General features: G+C 40.5%; 1 protein-coding gene across 18 annotated transcripts in view; it reads right to left on the bottom strand.

Moving 5' to 3' along the window:
* Window positions 1-22,675, bottom strand: part of DEPDC5 (DEP domain containing 5, GATOR1 subcomplex subunit) — a 48,390-nt gene that overhangs the window by 4,977 nt on the left and 20,738 nt on the right. For 9 of the 18 annotated variants that reach the window (XM_030024650.2, XM_030024646.2, XM_030024643.1 and 6 more), the window contains 15 exons: window positions 19,279-19,344; window positions 17,755-17,938; window positions 16,435-16,595; window positions 15,263-15,380; window positions 14,923-15,090; window positions 13,828-14,047; window positions 12,805-12,938; window positions 11,839-11,947; window positions 8,911-8,973; window positions 7,164-7,315; window positions 6,309-6,386; window positions 5,739-5,871; window positions 4,788-4,896; window positions 4,278-4,502; window positions 168-337 (listed from right to left, as the gene is read on the bottom strand). In XM_030024650.2, coding sequence (XP_029880510.1) covers window positions 168-337; window positions 4,278-4,502; window positions 4,788-4,896; window positions 5,739-5,871; window positions 6,309-6,386; window positions 7,164-7,315; window positions 8,911-8,973; window positions 11,839-11,947; window positions 12,805-12,938; window positions 13,828-14,047; window positions 14,923-15,090; window positions 15,263-15,380; window positions 16,435-16,595; window positions 17,755-17,938; window positions 19,279-19,344 — 2,090 coding nt within the window. The remainder of the gene's footprint in view (window positions 1-167; window positions 338-4,277; window positions 4,503-4,787; window positions 4,897-5,738; window positions 5,872-6,308; window positions 6,387-7,163; window positions 7,316-8,910; window positions 8,974-11,838; window positions 11,948-12,804; window positions 12,939-13,827; window positions 14,048-14,922; window positions 15,091-15,262; window positions 15,381-16,434; window positions 16,596-17,754; window positions 17,939-19,278; window positions 19,345-22,675) is intronic. The other 9 variants (XM_041125676.1, XM_041125675.1, XM_041125681.1 and 6 more) reach the window with 6 other exon arrangements.

The raw sequence follows: 22,675 nt of genomic DNA on the forward strand, positions 1-22,675 counted from the left end.
ACCAGATGCAGCAATGCTAACAAGCACTAGTAAAATTACTTATGGAAATGAGGGCAGATCCAACCCACTCTCTCCTAATACTTCCCATGACAGTGTCCTCAGTAGTCTAAGGGATACAGAGGCCAGACGGGCATTGCTGCAGCCACCCGGAACACAAGGACTCTTACCATCTCAAAAAGAACAGCTGCAGTCACTGCCATCCAATGTAACTTGATTTCAAAGGCAGCATTCAGGGAGAAATTGCCATGGTAATAACAACTACACCACTCCAAACGGTCAGTGCGGTTATTCACATCCACATCAAGCGTCACTGTCCGTTGCTCAGGCACTGTAGCAGCTACGCAGCCAAGGAATAGGGGTATATTTAAAAGATGCATTAAAGAGAGGGTGGGAGACACGATGAAGAGAACAGAAGAAACAAGACAAGCTATTGGAAATTAATTTGTCCTCCCACTCCTCCCCAAATATTTTTGGGCTAGCAGAATAGTCCCAGAACACTGCTCATCCAGATCACAAAAGACTTGAAGTATTACTCATATCGGGGGTCTGTGCCACAGAATTACCTCCCCAAGCAGTCAAAAGACATTTCAGCTGCAATAAAGAGACAGAACCAAGAGTCAAGCAGCTAATCAATAAGCGACCGGTGCCATAATTAAATATGGCTAGACAACATCAACTCCTTCATACCCAAGACATTCCAAATTGGTTTTAATATTTCTATATGCCCCCACCAGAAATCACAACAGGGTGCTGTTACACAGGGCAGGAGCATTCCAGGACTTTCCACAGCTAAAGGAGATTAGAAGTTAAACTTCTCGTTTCTTTAACCCCATATCAATATCCCACATTACCGCATTGCTAAAACTGCACATCCAACACTTTTTGTAAAAGCATGAAAAGTCAGCCAAGACTCATGCAGCAGCATTACGATCACTGCAATACCTTCTATTGCTTTGCAGTAAGTGCTGGGATAGTGCCCAAGCTCCAGCTCCCTTTGTGCCCGACACCCCAGCATCCAGGTGAAAGAAAATCTCAGATATCAGGCAAGAGAGGAAGAGAAGCACAGAAAGTGGAAGTGACCTGGCTGGTGTCATATAGCAGACTGCAAGGCCAGGGGTAGAACCCAGATCTCCTGACTTTGCGAAAGTCCTGCTATGAACCACATTGTCACTTTCAACTTTTCTTTAGGTAAATACAAAATTTAACATTTCTATAATGTTAAAAATTGACACAAAACAAAGGGCTGCAAAAACTACTATTGAAAAACCTTTGCCCTTTTTTTTATTGCATGCATGAAGGATGGATGTTGTTATTTTTTGCTTAAGTAGAGAAAGATGTGCACCCTTTTATATGGTCAGCTTTTAAATGACCTTACAATTTAATGGATTAATGGCATTTAAAAAAAAAAATGGTTGAAGTTCTTCCTCAAGGTAGATGGAAAGTTCCCACCTTCACTTCTATTGCAAGTTAGCTGGAGACAGTTTTCAAAGTTATAAGAAAATCCTTTACATTGCTATTACTGCAGCTTAGGAACAGGAAAAAAAAAAAAAAAGAAAAAAACCCAGTAAAAATGGAAGAACATCACCCAGTTTTGTTTTGTACATAAGATCTATTTTTGTCTTTTGGAAAAATGTATCATTTGCAATTTCTGAGTTGGTCTGGTATTGTCAGACAGACCAACATCTTGTGATTTTCTTTTTCTTGCTCCTTTTCAGTGGAATACCACTGTGAATGCAATGCTTGTGGTTAGCAGGTTACGGTGCCAGTTTTGTAACGAAGTATGTTGGAAAACAACATCCCAAAAGCTGTAAAGCGAAAGCAGCTCAGTCAGCTAGATGTTGGTCATTAGCTAAGAGGTCAGTGACAACACCACAGTCCAGTGTGCCCAAACAAGCACACTGTGAAGAATGAGCTCCCTGCTCCCTTAGACTGTTCCTTTTTCCAGATAATGCAGACTCCCCATTAGGGCTGGAGCTTCTCTCTCCATCTTGCCTGCAGCTGTAATTCACAGGTAAAGCAACAGGAAAACAGTCCAACCAGGTGAGCTAATCAAAAGGACCTTAAAAACTGATGAGAAATATCCATGTGTCTGAATTCAGAAGCTTCAGAATAAAACCAACTTAATTTTAACAGAATAAACTCTGGCTTCCATAGATCTGATTTTAAGAGGACTCACCTGCTTCCCAATTGTCTTGTACCAATGAGTATTTAACTAATGATTTATTGAGTAAATCGGAGAGGAGCAGGCAGGTTATTCTCCAGTCACAGACTACGCTACAATTGCTAGTGCATGCATTGCTATAAATCAAAAGGGACAAGATTAGGTATATCACAGGTCAGACTTCCACTGGGAAGGGAAAGGGGACAATCACTGGGCAAGTGATAGGGGAATTGGGAGGGATAAAGATTTTAGAGATACATGGAGCTTGTTCCAGAGCTCCCAATGCTTGCATGCAATTTTATGTCACAGCCTGACATTTAGGGAAGGTGGGGAGAGGAAGAAATAAAAACCACAACCAAATCAAAGCCAAGAGAGGAACAAATGAAGTCACGTGGACCAGAGGTCATCTGGGTTTAGTAAAGCTCCTTGCCTCAGATGAACTGCTAAAGTTTTTTTTTGGAATACTGTTTAGAAGAGGGACAGCACAGAAACATCAATTAAATGAGTTCCTTTGTAAGAAAAAGGTTCCACACTGGATTTTTCTCCAAGAAACTATTATTCCTGGAATAACCAGACCACATGTGAGCAATCTGGAGGCATTTTTCATTCATCCAAGGACTGCTAATTAGTTAAATAGCAGAATGGACATAATTCCAACTGAAATGAAAAAGGAGGGCTACACAGGTGTGTAACTACATCACATGCTGAAGAAATACACTCTTTCCTGACTGGCATTAAAGAAAAGGCGAGAGGGGCACTAAAGCACCCTTCTTTCTTTGCCCATTTCCCTAGGTGCAAGCTTACGGAGTCTCAGTCTTCTCATCTCACAAAAGTGGACAGACATAGAAAAGTAAAGTGGTTTTCTTGGGCTAAACAGTGAGTAAGAGATGAAAGCAGGAACAAGATCTGGCCCAAGCACCTCCAGCCATCACAATACTTTCATGCCAGCCTATGTTCAGGCTTCAGCTCTGGCCAATCATTGACCTAATGAGGTTGGATACTAGCCAAGGCAATGAATTTATCGTGTGACAGGGAAAAACATCCTGCATATGTTGGCTTCAGGGAATTAATCACTAGTTCAGACTTCCTATCCCTTAACACTTTCTGATGCTGTTCCTCTTCCAACAAGGCTTTCAGAAATACACAAGGATTACTGTAACTTCAGGTTTAAGAGATACTACACCAGCAGTAAGTTACTTCTCTTCAGCAGGTCAAATATACAAAACAGGAGAACAGCAGAATTTTCTTTTTATGCTTAATTGATAGCCCTTTAAAAGATGCATCTAAGTAAATCTGAAGTTGCAGTTCCATAGCAATGATTTTTCTCGTAATTTTAAACAGGGAAAGAAGAAAAAAAGCAAGTGACTCAGGCTGGCCTGGAAATGCAACAAAAAGCTGACAAAGCAACACAGTCAGTCATGCAGCCAGTATGTTTCACGGGCTGTTAGTGGCAGTCAGTGTTATACTTCACACATTACAGAACTTTAGTTATTGTAATGGTATCTTGGCCAGCAGCAAGATCTTCCATATGCCAACCCTAATGCTTCCACACTGCAGGGATCATTTGTAGCTGGGCTTCCCAGACTTAAATATAAGGAGTCTGGCTATGCATGGATCAGATTAGCCGAGAAACCTCCATCACATCACAGAAAACTTCTAACGCATCTGGATCTCACTGTGGCTTTTGCCACGAAGAAGCAGTTAGATGTGTCATTTAAAGTACAGTTTGGTTGCTTTGCTGTTCTCACAACTTATCACAACTCCATGCTTGTCACAGGTTGTGAAGAGTCTCTCTGGATCTGCAAGGAGACAAAGTCAGTATTTTCCTCTCTGAATTCTAGAGGATGACATGGCAGGGGAGGTCCAGGAACAAGACATATTTAAAGAATACTTTTTACTGTATTCCAGTACTCAGAAGCAGAAATTGCCTGCTCAGCCAGTGAAACACACCTCCAGCATATGAGAACAAGTCCACGTGCAAGACACATGTAAGGCCAGCATGAAATTTGCAGCTTTATTGCTGGTCCACGTGAGATCATACCCTTGGCTGGCTGCTCTTCCCCTTTCAAACTATCCCCTTGAACTTCCCCAGCTGTCACCTGTGCTGTGCATCTACCTAATAGTGCAGCTGCCTGGCTCCGTCCTCCGAAACTGCGGCTAAAGGAACTGTGCCTACTTGCATAGGAGGCTGGGCGGCTGGGCAGCCAGGGCAGGAAAAACGCTGGGATTTCCGAGTGCAGGAGCTCTTCTGCCACAAACGCCACCTCAAACCATTTCCTCTGGAAGGCGGAGAAGTCATCCATGGCAGCTGTGTGCCACATGGCAGGCTGCTGCATGCCCACTGAACAAAAAGCAAGGGGAAGGACAGATTGCAGTTAGAAACAAGTGTTCAAGGTCAAGAAAGAGATGTAGTTCTTTCTGAAAAAGAGGAAGGAAAAAGAATTAGGTTATGTTGTCTGCAATTTTTTTTTATTCAAATAGGCTGAATTTCTTGTGACTCTCTTTAGAGCAGTGTTTTTGGTTGCTCCCTAAATGCATTTCTGCTGCAGCACCCATAAGAATCAAGTACAGCTAGTGATTATGCAAAGGGATAATGAGGAAAGTCTTGTAATAACACAATGCTGACCTCGGTCTGGTTCTTTGTCCACAACAATCTTGTAAAAATAAAAGCCATAAATAAAGGTTCGTAAAGCTTCTCCAGATGCATGGACAATAAGCTGCTCTTCTAGCATTTTCTGAACAAAAAAAAGAGAACAGAGCAAACAGGATAAAAAAGGAGAAGTCACTCTTCCAGTTACATAAAAAGGTTGCTAGAGAACATTAGGAAATAATTTTCTTTTTCTTGACATCTTTTTGCCCAGATATGTGCCTAACGAGAATATCAGCAATGTTACCAAGTCCTTATCTCCCTAGGAAATTGTGTTTGACTTTTCCACAGATATCTGGCTTCCTCCCTTACCCTGTTCTGGTTTTATAGATGGATTTATAGGAAGTTAAGAGGTTGGAAACATTCTAGGTTCTCTGTTAATTGATATGGGATCTCAGCAGAGGAATGAACTCCAAAACATTTCCAACCTTCTGCCCTGACACAGTTCGAGAGAGAAGAAAAAAAATTCATGAACACAAGCAGTGTATCTTGCATAAGGTGTGTATACTTCAGCATCCATAAAAGAGAGGTCATATGCTGTTTTTATTACAACTCCATTAACTAATTATCAGAAGAAAAACAAAAACTAAACCCAAACCAAATCACACTGTAGCGCCTCATAATTCTAACACAATGGAGAGTTCTTGGTAACTACCAGCTAATTGCAGGTTATACACAGAACTGTCATCATATATGAGGTGGAAAAAATAATATGTATTACTGCTGAAGAATACATTGCTGTTCCGTGATAGGGAATCCAAAAAATGTCATCATTACCTCATAGTCTGTTGAACACTGTTTTCAATACCTATCAATAAGAGGATTTTAGTAAGAAACAGAAATTATTGCTATGATTTCCTCTACAATTCTACTTTCGTCACAGAGTGAGGTATTTCTGGCCCTCCATATACCCCTTGATAGTTCTCTTACCTGCATTATGTCAATTGCCATGGCTTGGGTTTGCACACCTTCCACATTATTCACCAGCCAGTGTACAACTTCTGCACTGATGAAACAGTACGGAGAGAGGCCCTTCTGTTCAGACAGCAGCTGGATCCCTGTGCTGAATCACAGCAAGTCACACACATGTTAACACAGACTGATTGATAGTTCTTCTAAGTTACAAAGACAAAAATCACTGCTGGGGAAAAAAAAAGGGGGCTAAAGATACAGGACAAGAAACACACCATGCCCCCAGAGTGACATACCATTAGCTTCTGATAACAAGATGAAGAGCTGACATTGACAGCACTTTAGCATCTTACTAAGAATTCTTGCTTTGACAAGATTCTGGAATTCTAATAATTGGAGTCTCTGCAGCAATACTCGTACCTCAATTTCTATAAAATTCCTTGTTGGAGAGATTGGAACTGAATAACAAAAGGAAGCTTAAAATTCTTCCACAGCTGACATGGGCCTCTCCTTTGAGTGACTCCATGCCTCATGTCCTCTTACAAAACATCTAGACAGATGTTAAGCATATTTATATTAAAAACTTACGTGGGGTGTTTCATGGCTTCAAGAATCTCTATCAAGGTGGAGGAGGAAGTCAGAGTGCTTGCTGAACACTGCTGAGAGCTGGGAAGTAAACAGAAGCATGTTCAAAAGTCAAGGAAGCTGCCAGATTTGTTCAAATACACACATTTAAGAAAAATGCTCTCTCCTCTTTCCAACAATGACTTTGCCACATTTATTTCCTTTTCCATCTCAAGAAGGACAACTAAAAGCATCAGACCTGCATTTCCCCCTGAGGTCATCAGGTCATTGCTATGTTGAACCAATGCACACTGTATTACATACAGATGTACTCGGGAGCAATTGAGAGCAAGCATTTTGAGGTTGGCTTTTTTTTTGTTACTGTAATATACAACTGCAGGAAGCAGGTGCTAATGTAGTTTATTTTCAATGTTGCTTCCTCCCTGGTGTCTCGCCTCCAGGTTAGAACCTCTTGGATTTCATCAACCTACTCAATCTAACTAGACCTGCAGGGCCCACCCCTTTGCTAAAACAGACAGAAGACAGATGTCAATTCAAAGCCTGGTTTTCTGCTAACAGATTTCAGAAATGGAATTTCTTTGTTCTTTATTTCTTGAAGAATGAAGCTCTTTTTGTGGGTGGGGAAATCAGGCCTTGTGTTCATTTAATTCTGGAAAACTGGGTTGCAAGGCTTATTTTACTACTACTCTTTCTGCATGTGGAAATGCTGCAGCAAGGTCTTGTGGCAAGTGCCTTCTAGTGCTGACAGACACAGCACATCTTGTTCTCAGGTTCCTGTTTAAGTGCCCATTCCTTGACACCAGAAAAGGGAATGTAACTGAACAGAACTGCAGTACAGCACTACTGTGCTTTTCTTACCTGCTCTCTGCAACACCAGCCGTGATATATCCTTGGTCTGCAACATTCTGGGAACTTCCCGAGGTCTGTGTGTTGCTCCTATCAGGTAACTGCCCCATGGTTATCAATGTGTTGCCATCGGAGGTTGCAGGAACTGATTGATCTATAGAGACCTGTAAGGAGTAAACACAGCAACATCTTTATGAAATTTATGATGTAATCCATTTCTCATTTTGTCCCCTCCCTGCATCATCTCAAGCTCAAGTTAGTTAACAACAAGCAATACTATAAGGCAAGCACAAGCATACGCAGAAAGGATAAATACAGTCTTAGTTTTGTCATCACTACAGAACTACTGACAAACACAAAATTCAGACCCCAGTAAGATGAGGATCACCAACCCAGCAACAACTGTGTTGAGAGAACTACTGGCAAACCAGGAACACCAGTCCCAACCTAACATTTTCAACTTGAGTGAATAACTGTGATTATAATCATACAATGGACAGAACAGGAAACTTAATCACTACGGAAAAGTAGTAAGCAGTTAGAAAAAAATCGTTTCAGCTCTAACTCTCAGACAAAAATATGCAAATGTATCACTCGGAATTCAAGTTTCATAATGCACGAAATCAGCTCATCTTCCTTCCTTTCTTAGGGTAGTATCAGGAGGCTGGTTGGCACCCACCCACACCTATGTTGCCAAGACAACAAGAACACTTTCCTCCCGCAGGAACACTTGCACTACTCCAACGGTAGACTGAATAGTTCACAAAATTAACATAAAATCATTTCAAAAAGAACATGAATGCTGAAAGATTCAGCAAAGTACAGGCTGTAATTGCCATCTGTCCTTAACACGTACGGTTTAGGAAAGGCATCTTATATAAAAACTAGATAGGTGGGGGAGCGAAACACGAACAGCAGAGTAACTCAGTAACTCAAGCTGGTGTAAATATGAGGGCTGATCTGCCACGATGAATCCGCAGCACATGCACAGCTAAAAATCACAAAGCTGGTAGTTTGACTTAGGTCTGATAGCCAGACCAGAGTCCTTTATTTATGCCACTTCTCACATCCCAAAGATCTCTCCCTCTGCAACGGCAGATGCCTGTTTTTGGGCAGCCAAAAACGGCAGATGCTCCAATGTGGAATCTACAGTCCCCACAGCCAGCTAAATCCACTCTCCATTCTCAAAGCTCACTTCAACCAGCAGTATTTTCTATGGACACCGTGTTATTGCTAACTCCTAACCGGTGTTAAGTGTACAAACAAGTTCTGTCACGATGACTCTTTTAAACCAAAATGACACCAATATTTTCAGCCCTCAGTTGTTTAAGAATCCAAGGACACAATTTGACTTGGATCTCCTAGAGCCACCACCTGTCAGTCAAATACCATAGAAGAAATTTAGCCAAGAAGGAGATGAGTAAGCTGTTGCCATTTTGTTTAGCAAGGGAAGATGGAAAACAAGTACTTACTGAAACACAAAAAGAGAAGCTTCAGTAGTTGACAAGACAGTACTGCAAAGGACAGTAAGGCAGGGCACATGAACATCCAAAGCACATCACAAACATTGAATGGTGGAAGGAAATAGTCGCATCCACCACCACCAGTCACTTTGTCCTGCTAATGTTGCACATCTCCCTCTCAACGAGCAGAGCTGGAAACTAACACAGGTTCCCCACGTGGCAAGCTCAGGACAACAAATGCTCTCCATCACCTCTGTCCAAAAGCCAGAGATGACAAGACCCCATTCAAAACTAACCTGTGAGTAGAAGGTTGAAGCTGTACGTGGGCTGCGAACAAAATCCATAAAGAAGGCCCCATCCTGAAGGCATCAGAGGAAGTAGGCCCATTAATGGCAACAGCAACAGGAACAAGGAGTTGAAGAAAAGCAAATACAAGGTTGTGCAAATACGAAATGACCACAGAGAGAAAGTATGAGGAGAATGCAAATCCCAAACAGACCCAGAACATCTGATGCAGCAGAACGCAGAGCATCAGGAGTTACTCACACACATACCCTTACTTTCTCCCTCTGTAACAAGACACTGCTCTTCCTTAGCACAGATGCTTTTCCAAAGTTTTGAAAACCACACTGATCAGAAGCCAATTGGAACTACAGCCTTCCCTCCACACTTCACAGGAGTAAGGCTTGAGCTCTAAAGTATGTGGGTTTCCATCCCAAATGCAAAGCTGAATAGTGATACAGAAACCTGTAGAACTGCATGTGTAATGACAAATATCCAAAGGAGAACAGCTTTTTTTTCTAATCTGTCAGTCATTCAAACAATAAAGAAGGAGAGGCAAAGAAGCTCTTTTCAGGAAGCACACTCTTCCTCTCAAATGCAGGTCTGGTACGGTGCAAAGGAAAGGGAAGAAAAATTCATCGCAAAGATCTTTCCAATATTGTGTTTAATACTTGATGCAAAATTAAACAGATACTGCCTGTGCTATGTTCCCCGCCTACTTGCAATCCCTGGATGAATTTATCCCCGGCTGCTATTCAAAGATGTGTCAAGATTCTCTTATCACATAAGACAATGCAGTGGAACTCAACTAGATTTTCATTCCCTATTTGCAATTCTTTATTCTGTTCCCTAGGCAAAACAGTTTGTCTAGCCTGCAATTAAGATGATGCTTACCCTGGTATGTACATACAAAACATTTTCTGGAAAGAATCAACGCCAGGGTTATATGGCTGGCAGTTTACGCAGTGCAGAAACAGAGCCAAGCACCCTGTATCCATAAGGGCAAAAACTTCCCAAACAGATTACGCATTAAGCTAACTCACTCTGTTAAAATCATACTGTACTGCCCAGTAACTGGCTGAAGTGACTTGTCAGTCCTACTCTGAAACAGAGTAAAGGTGGAGCCAGTGGCTCAGGTTTGTTTTGGAATAACTCCAGCACTGAATAGCATCCTAGAAAAGCACTTGCTCCCTTGGCTGCTGACAGAGCACACAGCTGTGACAATTTGTCAGTACTTTGGCTGCAAGGCTCTGGACAGCCAATAGACAAAGCCATGCTGGTGAGCCCTAAAGGAGTTGTGTTGTCCTGGGAAGGAGGCACACGCTTGCTGATGTTTCCAAGTGAGCACAAAGTTGCCTGATAAGGCTACCTGTCCACTGGCACCTTTCCAACAACTGTGAATCATCAATTTGGAGATCCCAATAGCTTCTCTCCCAGTCCCTATGTGTAAATATTTATAGGAGTGTTTACTACTGTAATGTGAAAGGCTTTCAACAGGTAACGCACTCTTCCAGATTCCCCGGTTAGCCCTCCAGAAAGGCTTTTGAATATAGTTACTTTTAAAACTACACAAGATCTCATTTACTTATTTGCAGTTGCTGGTTGCACAAAGTCTGCTACTTTGTTTCCAAGACACCAGTGTGCTATTGCTAAGGAAGCCCATTTTGCCTTTTTCCCTCTGCTGCACAGAACAACCAGACACAATATCCTTCTGTTCTGTGTCCTACGTCGAATTTTCACCGGTTTTACTGGTAGAAAGACATATTTACAATTTCTGTATTTAAAGAGGGAAGTTTGATGAAGTTAATTTTCCAAAATGGTAGAAGAGGAGAATGCAAAGCCTGAATTATGATCTGGAAGTTTGCAAACATGCCTCAAGTCAATTTCTGCACCTATTTTTTCCAAGCCTAGCATGACTTGCTCCAGAATCTCATCTGTGTTTTGGAAACACTCTCATTCTACAAACAGGTGTCTATTACTAAGATGACTACAGTTACTCTATCACTTCAACTAGCAATATCCAGGTCTCCAAAGTAACACAACACTTGTCCCTCCCTGGTGGTGGCAGAAAAGGGTGGATGTCAAAACACTGGATGCTAAGAGAAAAACACTGAAAGCGATGGTTAAGTTGATAGTGGGGAATCTGAGAACTTTTTCTTTGCAATACTTTGTTGAACCCAAAGACAGGTCACACTTGAGGATTGTATCTTCGTTCAGTTCCTTGTTACTTTTGCTGAAAGACCTTTGTGCCAGAATACAGAAAAATATTCAAGTACTTCTGGTTGGACTTGGAGGTGGAGTTTCTGCCCTCCTGGCACTCACAGGACAGTTGACAGGAAGGCTGAGAGATAGCACAGTCTTTTCTTTAAGTGTCTGAAGAGAGCTCCAGGAAGACAGTTTTCTCCAGTCTGGAGTCCAGCCAGTGAAGGAATGACATCTAAATCACTACTCAGGAACACATCCTCTCCTCTTAGCAGATGCAAGTGACTGGAGTTCCTGCTGTTAAAATTCCACTGAAGCCTCACACAGTCATGGTCTAGAGCTTGATTTTGCTCTTAAAGACAGCCTTCATACAGGTGCAGACAGCTCTGTACTACTAAATCTAAAAATCAAACTCTGACTGAAATGAAATGTGCTACCGGAAAAGGAAATGGATTAATTAACAAATATCACTTAAATTAGCAAAACACAATGAGATAGCATCCCAGGGATTCTATCTCATTGTCACAGTGTTAAAGAATTGAAGGATGGCTGTGCCCCAACCTCTTCTTACACCCTTGTGCACAAAGCCTTAAGAGCATCCCTGGTCCAGGACCAGTCCTTGCTGGATTAGAGAGTAAGATGTAGTATGACGTAGCCATGTGCTTAGAGAAACAACCTTCTATTATTTGAGAAATTCTTATGTAAAAATGGTAGCTAAAGACAGACCAGAAAGTCTTTACCTTACGAGGGCTGTCCATATAGGTAGGTGTGATAGCAATGCTCCCACTCTCCGAAGGCTGCCCAGAGCTCTTCCCAGAAAGCATTGCTGCTTGCTGCTCCCCCAGTGTCCTAAAACAAGAGGAAGGAATGCAGAGTCTGTTCAAACATACTCTGTGTCAGCTTCCACCTGAAAGCAACTGTTGAAGAGAGGTACTACTGCATTTTCAGACATTTGCTTTCCCACAGCCTGAAGCACAGAGTCAATCCAAAGTTCTGTAAGTACTTTTTACCCCACATAAACAACATGGACACTTGAACTTACTCAGTTTTATTATGCATGTGTAATACTACCTTATCATTAAAAAAATATTAAAATCTCTTACGTATTTAACAGCAACAAAGTTTTAAATTGTGTTTACAGCATATCTGGTATTAGTACTCTGAGTTTCTTTGAACCATTCTAGATCAATACTGAGAAAGAACCTCAGAAGTTTCACAGGTATTTTAATAGATGTTAATCAGTGCAAACAAGCTATTTTCTTTAGGCTCTATTTGTTACCCAGTGTTAATACTGAGATCACTCAACTGGTGTCATGTATTTGTGTACACTTATATCCCAGCTAAGCTCTTGTTATGTGGATACAACAGTACTGGCAAATCACAAATAGATGACAAATCTGATGTGTAATGGACTGAAATGCTACTTTAAAAGATGCTCCTTCTAAATTACTGGACATTCACTTCTCTAGTCTCCATGTTCCTTTCTAGTCTTTGATATTCATTCTATTAATGGAAACATAACACAAGAAAGTCACTGGAAAAACCCAGTATTTCCCCAGCCCTGCCTGCCACAAGGATACTAACGAAGCAGGATCCCACATCCCTTTTTGAGGCAAAGTTCCCCAAATCTGCTTTAGCCAGCCCAGGTGGAATACACAGGAAGGATGTTCTAGTGGTCTTTACACAGCCTAGTTGTAGAGACTCACTTCTGACTGGCTTCCATCTGCAGCAGAGCTGAGAGTGCTGAGGTTCCTTTCTTCCCAATGGGAGGCCCAGACTGCTCCAGAGAGTGGGTGGGAATTGGACCAGCAATCTGCAAGCCTTTCATGGCAGACCCTTTCTAACAAACAAAAAATGAAAGCACAGACTTTAGTCAAGCTAGGCTTAACCAGTAAGCAAGAACACAACACCTCACGTCAGCAGGTCTTTAATAGGTACACTTTAAAAAGGGAGTTAAACCACAGGTATACAAGAAATGGAACAGCCTAATGTCTTGTGTGGATGCTATTCTCAAAATAAAATGGATGTTATTTTGGAAAAGGTGGATTTGCTCTGAAATAGATTACGTCATTCAGCATGTGAATTGGAAGAGAATTTGATATGCACTGAGCAGTTTCTCATCACTCTCTTGAAATTACTGTTCACCGGGAATTCACCCATATGGTTCTCTTTTCACAATCCATTTCCTAAGTCTGCAGCACACAGCCAACCCAGCTAGAAGTTACCAGCTTAACTACCTCACAGATCCCTTTTTATCAATTATCTGCATCATAAGGTGCAATAACATATCCAGGCTAACCACACCTACAGCACAAAGCAATGCACATTTGCAAAGAGGTGGCATCAGGCTTATGGTAAGAGAACATCAGCTGAGGAAAAAATAGAGCACCAACAGACTAAGGCATGGCTTTGCTATGCAGAAGAGCTTGGCTTCTCATTGAGTGAGCTAACTGTTCTGATTCTGGTTCCAGCCACAGCAGCATGGGATACACATTCCAGGTAAATTTAATTAGTTGAAGAATAGCAAGGTGTTAGCAAGGCCATACTATTTGAAATCTGAAATAGTACATCAGTCAGCACTATGCTTTAGGCGCGGATTACCCACACACACACACACATATACCCTCCAACTTGCTTGGGATTGTCTCAGGGTCTCTCTGCTAATGCTTCATTAGGCGGTTCGGATAAAACTCAAACTCAGCTTCTCACCCAACTAAAAGCTGACTCACTCGAATCATTCGATCAGATCGATGGCGTCGACGAATGCGGTTCAAACCCTCCACAAAGCGAATGAATCCATCTAGGAGCTGCCACTCCTCCTCATCAGAACGGGGCTTGTCACCGTACACATCGCAGTGCACTTCTCCTTCCATAATGCGCTTTGTGGCACTGATGCAGGCAGGCAGAAGCAGAAAGCGGGTCCTCCAAAATTTCAGTGACTCAATAAGGCTGAAGGAACATGGAAGACAGGACAGAGTTCAGCACAGTTTCCTATGAAGGATTTTACAGTAGGTAAAATACATATCTATCTGCTGTAAATTTCAGTGAGTAGTGACAATGTCATTCTGCTGTCCCTGAATGAGAAAGAGCAGATATGCAAACAAATGGTCAGCAATATGAGTATGACTGTGAAGTATTAAAACATTGACAGGCAAAAGACAAAACAAGGCTATCTTCAAAGTAACTGTATCATAGAAATATATTTTCTTTTCTGTAAAAGATAGGCTACAACAGCTTTTTCTCTAAAAATAAGCAAAGAAAAAGGAATTTTAAAGGTACACATTAGAGTAGGAAACATTTTGATTAAGACATGAAAAGAAACAAAGATAGGTTTTGTTGAGAGAAGATATCAAAAAGGATATTGATACTAGTGGAGATATTCCACATTGCTAACAAGAAGCCCTGCTCTGCATAGTTTAGGAGTAGGACTACAGTCAAGCTAAGCCTAGGACTCAAGCAAGCCTTCAACAGATTCAAACTAAATGGAAGTTTTGAGTCAGATCCAGAAATGAGTAAGAAGCCAAGAAAAGCATCTGTGTGGTACAAAATGCCATCGTATTTCTTTGCATTTGTAGCAGAGGAAAAAAAAATTTATGCTGAATTTTGCGATCAAGACTTTGTATCAAAGATCAGATAATGCAACAGCAACAGAGTAAGATTCCTACAAGGCAACAGCTGCTAGCACCATACAAGTGAAAGCAGGCCAGTTACTCTCCCTGGAGTATTGAGCATTTGTGGGTTGAACGTGTTGAAGAAGTTTTAGGTCAAAAAGGAAAAGAGGCAATTAGGACGCAGAACAGTCTGGATGGAAAAGGAGATCTCACCTGAAATCCTCAGAGCCAGCAGAGCAGATATACTGATCCAAGTAATTCCACTTGTACTCTTCTAGTCTCTCATGGGAAAATTCTACCCAGCAAGAGACAAATTCAGAGTCAGAGTGTGACGGGCATAAGCTGTAAGTGTAGTTTATCTGAGCAGATTCGTATGGATACCTAAAAGAGAAGACACAAAAATTAATCTCAGCATCATCAATAGCAGTGCTTCTCTTTCGTCTCCTGAAGAGAAAGAAGGTTCTACAGTCTGTTCTTTCAAGCAAGTACAGACAGCTGGAAAAGCATGTTCATCAGAACATTGATAGCAAGCAGCTCAAACAGAGATACTCACTTTGGCAGGTATCGAGTCACAGTAATTATTTTGTCTTTTAGTGTTACTTTGTGGAAAGTACGGCCCATACTCAGCCAGTACTGATCTTCTTCCTCAGGTCGATTTCTTGATACAAGACCTAATTGTAAAAAGCAAAACACACCCCCTTTCAGCCTACTGCAATAGTCAGACCTTTGTCAACAAACTGTACCTATAGAAAGAGACTCTAGAATTGGGCTTCTGAACTCAAGACAAACTAAAAGCCATCTTTCAGGCCACCTTTTTAAGGAACATATGCACAATGAGCCTTTTGTTCTTACAGTTAAGATTTCCTAATATCACAACTGAAGAAGGGGGACATTCACAATTCATACATGACAAATATAGACCTTCTCTAGTCAGGACAACTAGAGAACAGACAATATGAAGTGCTGAGAAACTGGTGGGTATGATGGTAAAGCTGGGCTCCACTTTCGCTTCCTCTCTGTGCTTCATTCCTGGAACTAACCACTTAAGCTCGGCACTTTACCAAAGGAGCCTTGCTGCCTGTTCCCAAACCAGTGAATAACAATCATATCCTATTAATGTATATTCCCTGCTCTATGAACACTGTGTCATGCTGACTTGTCTAGAGAATATCCAGAAAAAAAGGCAGAAGTCAAACAGTAAGTCAGATTCTCTCAAAGGAATATGATACCCTCTTAACCCACTCCAGTCCTCTGGGGTTTAACAAGGTTTAGCTGACTCATGGTTTCAGGACAATGAAGCTTTACCTGTCTACATGGAACCTTCACAGCTATTTTAGAGTTTGGAAACTGCTTCTAGTTGGGAGCTTTGGGTCTGTCTTCTGCAGTCACCATATGAATTGTGTTTAAGATGTATTCAACCAAACGGCACTCAAGCCATATTTCATTTGGGTTCACCATCATGAATGAGGCCAGTTTCTTATCACAGTTCAAAAGTCCTGCACCTGTCCCTTCATGGTCCAGCTGAGTTGTTTGTGCTGCACCAGATCAGGCTCTCCCCCAGCAAAGATTTTCATATAACAACAAAACAACCACCAAAAAAAAAAAAAAGAAAGAAAAAAGAACAGAGGGCTTCAATGAGCATCTATGCCCAATTCATAGATGTTACTGGGACTGGCAGAAGGAGAGAAAGACAAAAGACTGAATTGCCAATACGAAGTCACTCACCTCGACTGTAAAGGGGACTGCTGCTGAGCGGGGGTGGCACAGTTGTGGCTGGTTTCTGTGGTTTGGATTGCACAATAATTTGATAGCCTTGCATGAGACGCTGACAAATAAACTCCTCAAACACCTGTTGGGCTGTCATCTGCACTCCTTCCTCATCTCTCCTGAACACAAAGGTTAAGCAGACTAGAATAAGGAAGCTGACTACACACCTATTCTTAGCTCTGCATTTCCCAATTGAGGATTTATGCCTGCACTGGGCTCTGTGCAAGTGGAGCCCTCTGCCCGTGAAAACCAACCTGCAGGAACAGGAGAGAAAAATGCGTACCTTTCTATTTTAAACAGGTGGTAATTAGCTGTCTGGCAATACTTATTAATGCCTTTGAAAGCAGTTTTGCAACTAGTAACAAATTTGCTTACAACAGTTGTTAAACTTCCAATAAATTCACCAATGATCACTTTTACAGCATTTTGCAGAGAATCTCTGTGCAGTTTGTAAACATTCAGCAGAGCTCAGAATTGCAAGTGTGCAGGCAATGCTCCACCCTCTCCCACAGCAGGAAGTCTAGAGCACACAGAGATTAAAAGACACATCACTATGGCATCTTATTACAACTGCTTCTGCTCTGAACTTCGCCTTCCTGCTGGGGACATTTGACATTTCTTCATTAATCCTGCTATTTCCTATGCATTTCAATCACTCTGACTAATATTTTTGTTTTGTTCCCATAAGGCAGCAACATGAACAGGTCTTTCTGATGTCTTACAAGTTGTGGCAAGTTTGAAAAGTGTTTAAGAAGATGAGACAGCTTCAGAAAAAAAACAAACCAACCCTATTAAGGAACAGTTACCAGAGACCTCCAAGACAAGCCGAGAAGTTCTACTTATCCCACCAACACTATTTTCCACCAAGATTCTTTAAACTAAAATCCCTGAAAGTGAGGATAAGCATCTTAATCACTGTGTATACACACGCATTTGCTCATTTACTGTTTCAAAAATACTTTCTAGAAAATAGATTAACAAAAATAATAGCTTGTGGTTGATTTTTTTGATTGAAACACAACAGAACAAGAGATGTAAAGTTTTGTACGCAAACAATTTCTAACATAAAATCTGCAGAACATGATACTGTCAGATGGTAACATCAGAAAAGGTGCAAAGTTACCACTGAAAAGAGAAAAATCTAAGTGTTCTGCTGCTAACAATGTTAGCAATTCGTCTTTCTCTTGTACAGTCTCCAAAGTGTTCCTCTTCCATCAACTGCGCCTTAAGCGCTTTGAATCAATGCAAGTTACTTTACAGAGAAGGTGCTGGCCAAACCTGTCAATGTCAGCTTCTGGGAGGAGATCATAGCAACCCTCAGTGTAATCATTCTGCAGACTCTGACGGTCAGGGAAGTAGTCCGTAGTAAGAGGGAGACATGCCGGAGTAGTGAGAGATTTCCAGTCCACTCCAACTGTACAACAGAAGCCTGGCACTACGGGGGGAGCAGACAGCGTCAGAACTGCCTCGTTGTATCATTGGGGGGGGCAGACAATGGGGGTATATATGGTCACCCATGAAAAAACAGGGTGCAGAGGAAGATGAAAGAAATGTGTGAAGAGGAAAGTTAGAAAGAATGAGGGACAGAAACAGAGTTGGCATAAAGTCAACAGGGACAAAATGGGGGTGGGATGGGAAGGGAAAAGGAAAGTAGGACGGGAAGAAGGGAGGGAGAGAAAGAGACAGAGTTTGTTAAACAATGCAGTGCACATGCTAATTCAATCCCATCATGCAAATGGCATTCAAAGTTAATACATTTAATTTTCTCTTGATTGAAAGCTAGAGCTGACATAGCCACCACTCTTTCAAAATTACAGCGAGTCAGGTGCAGTTACTCATTATTAATAAAACAGATCAACATTCCAAGTCTAAACAAGACCAGCTCTGCATCCTAGACAACTGCAGAAAGAGCTAGGGATGAGGAGAGAAAGAATGACAGACCAGCCTCTTTCTGGAATAGTACAACAGCAGAAAAGGGAGTATTTCTGTAGTTACAAAAACAGAAGACAGATCCACAGGAGTGGGAAGACCAGAAAAATAGTGACTCGAAAAGCAATCCTTCCCCACACCCTTTCCTAGAGTTATGTTGCAGTTTTGAGATTAGAGATCTAAAACTAGACATTAAAAAGCAAAAGCTAACTAAATTATATCAAATCATCAATTCACTACTGCACTACATTCTAACCTGCCTCAAATGATCTATATCAAGGCACTTGGCCAACTACTAATTCTTAACATCTTGCCATAGAGAACTTACAGACAGAAAGTTATTTTACTATAAAAATGTTAACATTAATGGCAGGAACACTGCACAAGAATGTAATACAGGACAGACCACTATAAGAAAAAAAAAAAAAAGTTTTCTTAAGCAGTCACACACTTATTTCTGTATTAGATGAAGACAGATATTTCTCAATAAATGGTAACAAATTCAGAAACTGACTGTACTACTTCTGTTTCAGTTAGCTGGTGCCAAGCAAATTTTTCCTATTGAGAGGCAGATAAGAGTTCAGCAGCTTTAGCTTTTTGCATAATAGTGTCTGGTAAGGGAAGAATTTCACATGTAATACAACAACCAGTTTCATATATTCTTAAGAGATATAGAACTGCAATCACAGTGAGACACACAGTACAGGGAAAACCTGCAAATTACTGCAGGGCAAAATAAAATACTGCCAAAAGCCAAGTAGGCTCCTCAGTTTCTCGCCTACCACCTTCTGATGCCTCTATATATGTATATGCCCTTTCCCTCCCTATCTTCCCACCTATGCAAACTCTTTTCCAAACCTTTCTCCTGCTTACTTGGATCCGGAGAGTTAGAGACAGAATCTTCCAAGGAATCCTTGTTCTGAGTTTTGAGGTTCATCCCTACAAGAAAGAAATATGTATTTTATTTTAAGCAATTGTGCACTTCACTTTCATTTCAAATAAAAATAAATCAAAAGCATGCAAATGTTTTAAGAATATGGCATTTTTCTCCTTAGAAAGAACTCAGGGTTCTGCACAGCAGAAAAATACAAAAAGCCAACTAATGAGTAAAAAAAGACATCTTGGATGAAATTCAAGTATCTCATTAGAAGTGTTCAGTAGCTAAAAAACAAGCAAAAACAACCTCCCTGAAATGGTGAAACACATCTTGAAAAGTAGTTACCACAAAAAAGCAAATAATAAAAAAAGAAGAGTCACCTGTAATCATTTAGCTTGCTAATCTCAAGGTCTCAGCAGCTAAGTAGTTTTAAATACATCCAGTACTCAAAACCAGGATCTTTTTATTGGTTTTCTGATTTTATGAACACAGGATAAGTTAAGAGGAAGAATTTCATAATACACAGGAGCAGCAAGAAAGAAAATTGTAGCAGACTGACTCAGTGGTAGAAGAGAACCCATGCATAAGATTCTAATTATCTAAGACTCTCTATAGAGTCTAAGTGATTTATGAAAATCACAACACAGATTTACTCCAATTCCAACATTTTTAGGCATAAACTACCAGCACACATTTCAGCTCTCTGCCAGGGGGTGCGGAAGAAACAAAACAAACAGTTGATCTTCTTGACTCAGCAAATACAAACTACCTCTTTATCCCTTGCCAGGCTGAAAATTTGAAAAATATTAATTAAGCCTTCAGTTCCCCTAAATAGGTCCAATATATTAACTACAGACTGTTTAAAACTACCATGTTCTGAAAAGGCAGCAAATTCCATTATGTTTCAACCTGCAAGACATACCTTGGTTCACACTTCACTAAAAGAACAGTAAGGAAGTTTTTATTCATTGTGAAGGGACACAAAATGATAGCTATCGAAGACATGCTCAGTTTTTGAGCAAAATTCAGTTTATACTAAACTAAGACTAATAAGGGACTTGAGACTAATGAAAATTTATGTTCAAGTTTTGATTAGGACTTAAAACACTATGATTTTTCTCACTGTCAAATGGATTCATTGTACGCAGCCCACTAACCTGGAAAACAGATACTAAAACTACAGCTCTGTAAACACCAAGCCAACATGATGCTATGGTACCCCTTGACCAGTTCTCCCTACTCCCCACTTCACATCTGTCTGCTATATTTGCATCAATATTTACGTAGCTACGGTGAAACAATCCATATGGCAAAGAAAAAAACCCAGTTACTCTTCGTTTGGATCAGTTCCCTGAGCTGGTTCACCATGTAGCTGTATAAACAGCTGTTGTGGCACATAAGAGGAAACAAGCAGCTAAGGAGACAAGAAAAATTGCTGGCTTAAAATGCATTTATCAAAATACAAATTTCAGGAAGCCTCCAAATATTTAAAAGAAGCCACTTTTATAAAACTAGTTTATGTAGATTTATCCAGGAAATTGATATCAACAACATACATGTTACTCTAAATAGCGTTTACTAACAGAAAGGATGGTGATCTGCTTCCATGATGATGCCAGTAGAACAGCAGAGGAGCTGGCTCAAATTGGCATTCATCTTTCACCGACTCCACTGATGCCATCTGCCATCTAGTTAGGGAATTGCAACGAGATTTATTTGCTCTGAACTATCATCTACCATCTGCTGGACAATAGAGACAACATACTGAACATCAGTGTAAATAGATGGGGTGATTTTTCACTGCGAAGCCCATGTTGCAGCAAAACATGCTGTGGGCAGCAGAGGAGAACCAGACGAACTGAAAAAAATCATATTTTTGGAAATTTAAAAAAAAACCAAAAACCAAAAAACCCAGACTGTTTAATTTCATAGGTGACTCAAACCATAAGGGAGGAAACATAAGTCAAATCACTGAGTCACAGTGTGGTAGCTACAGATGGCTGAGGGCATTTCTTCAGGGCAGGTGCTCATAACGACTGTCACACAGACAGACACAGATTAACTTCCACCACATACATGATTTATATCCAATCTAGAGACACAAAAGACTTCTATAAAATGCAAGCATGTTTATTGCCAGGATATGCTCTGCATCTACGTTGTTCAAATTGTATCCAACAGCTGAAATGCAATTTAGCAATTGGAAGAACAAACAGCTTATCTGGAAGGCAGGAAAAAAAAAAAAGTAAAGCAAGAAAATGAAATGTATTCAGATTAAATTCACAGAAGGAAACAACAGAACAAAATCACTTTAAATGAGACTACGTGAACACAAGAAAATTAAGTCTGTTAACTTCTTTATGGCTCTTCAAGGTATGAGCATAGGGGAAAACATAATTGTTCTCATCCAAATGTAATTCAGAAGGGTGAATTTTTTTTTTTTTAAATAATCTTTGAATTGGTTTTGAAAAAAAGAACAGAAGTCTTGAATGCTGTAGTTCAAAAGATCAAATTTTTTTCCATGTGCCTATCTAAAAAGCATGTCCGTAAAATCAGAAAGTAAGTTACAAAAAAACAGACAACACAACAGAACGCTTAGTGTGGCATACTGTTCCACTTACAGGATTCAAAAGAAATGTTGAGAATTTCCACTAATTCAGGGGTCTGGGTAAGGTAAGAAAGACAGTGCTAATCTTCAACCGAAAGTACACACATGTGCCTTCTCTCAAAAACATGATGAAATATTTCAGGCTATGTGAATAACATTTAGTATAAGCAGCGCCATGTTCAAAATGCCTAAAATCTAGAGAAAGTGCTTTTGTAGATAATGACAAGAAATGCTAGAAAACACTGAATCCCAGAACTTACCACACAAAATAAATGTGCTTTTTTACAGCTTCTCTCAAAACCTAGATAGGACCAAACTTTATTCTTTCCACCAGCTTGTATACATAATATATATATTCAAACAAGTCTCTTAATCCAAAGGGTGACACCTTAAGGCAACCCCACCCAGAAAAAGAAGTTCTGAACAATACCAGTGCATATTTAGTTATTTTTTGTGTCTGGATGTCAGTGCTTTGTTATTAAGGAACTAAGCAACTGCCTGAGAGCTTATCATATGTAAATAATGAGCATCTTACTATAGTAAAGTTTATAAGACATACCTAGAGAAGTAGAAACACATTAAACAAACAAACAAAAAAGAACCCAAAAAACAACAACCCAACCCAAAAAGCTACCACACACCAAAAAGTCCAAGTAAGAGCATTAACAGATCACTCAAAGTTGAAAACTGTTTTTCCATTATTGATTCTTTCTACTTTGTAATGCCTGGTCTGCCCACCTTCCATGACTTCTGGCTCTACTGCTTTGTCACTGCTAATAAGGAAG

The sequence above is a fragment of the Aquila chrysaetos genome, chromosome 9, assembly GCF_900496995.4.
Source record: "Aquila chrysaetos chrysaetos chromosome 9, bAquChr1.4, whole genome shotgun sequence".
NCBI lineage: Eukaryota > Metazoa > Chordata > Aves > Accipitriformes > Accipitridae > Aquila > Aquila chrysaetos.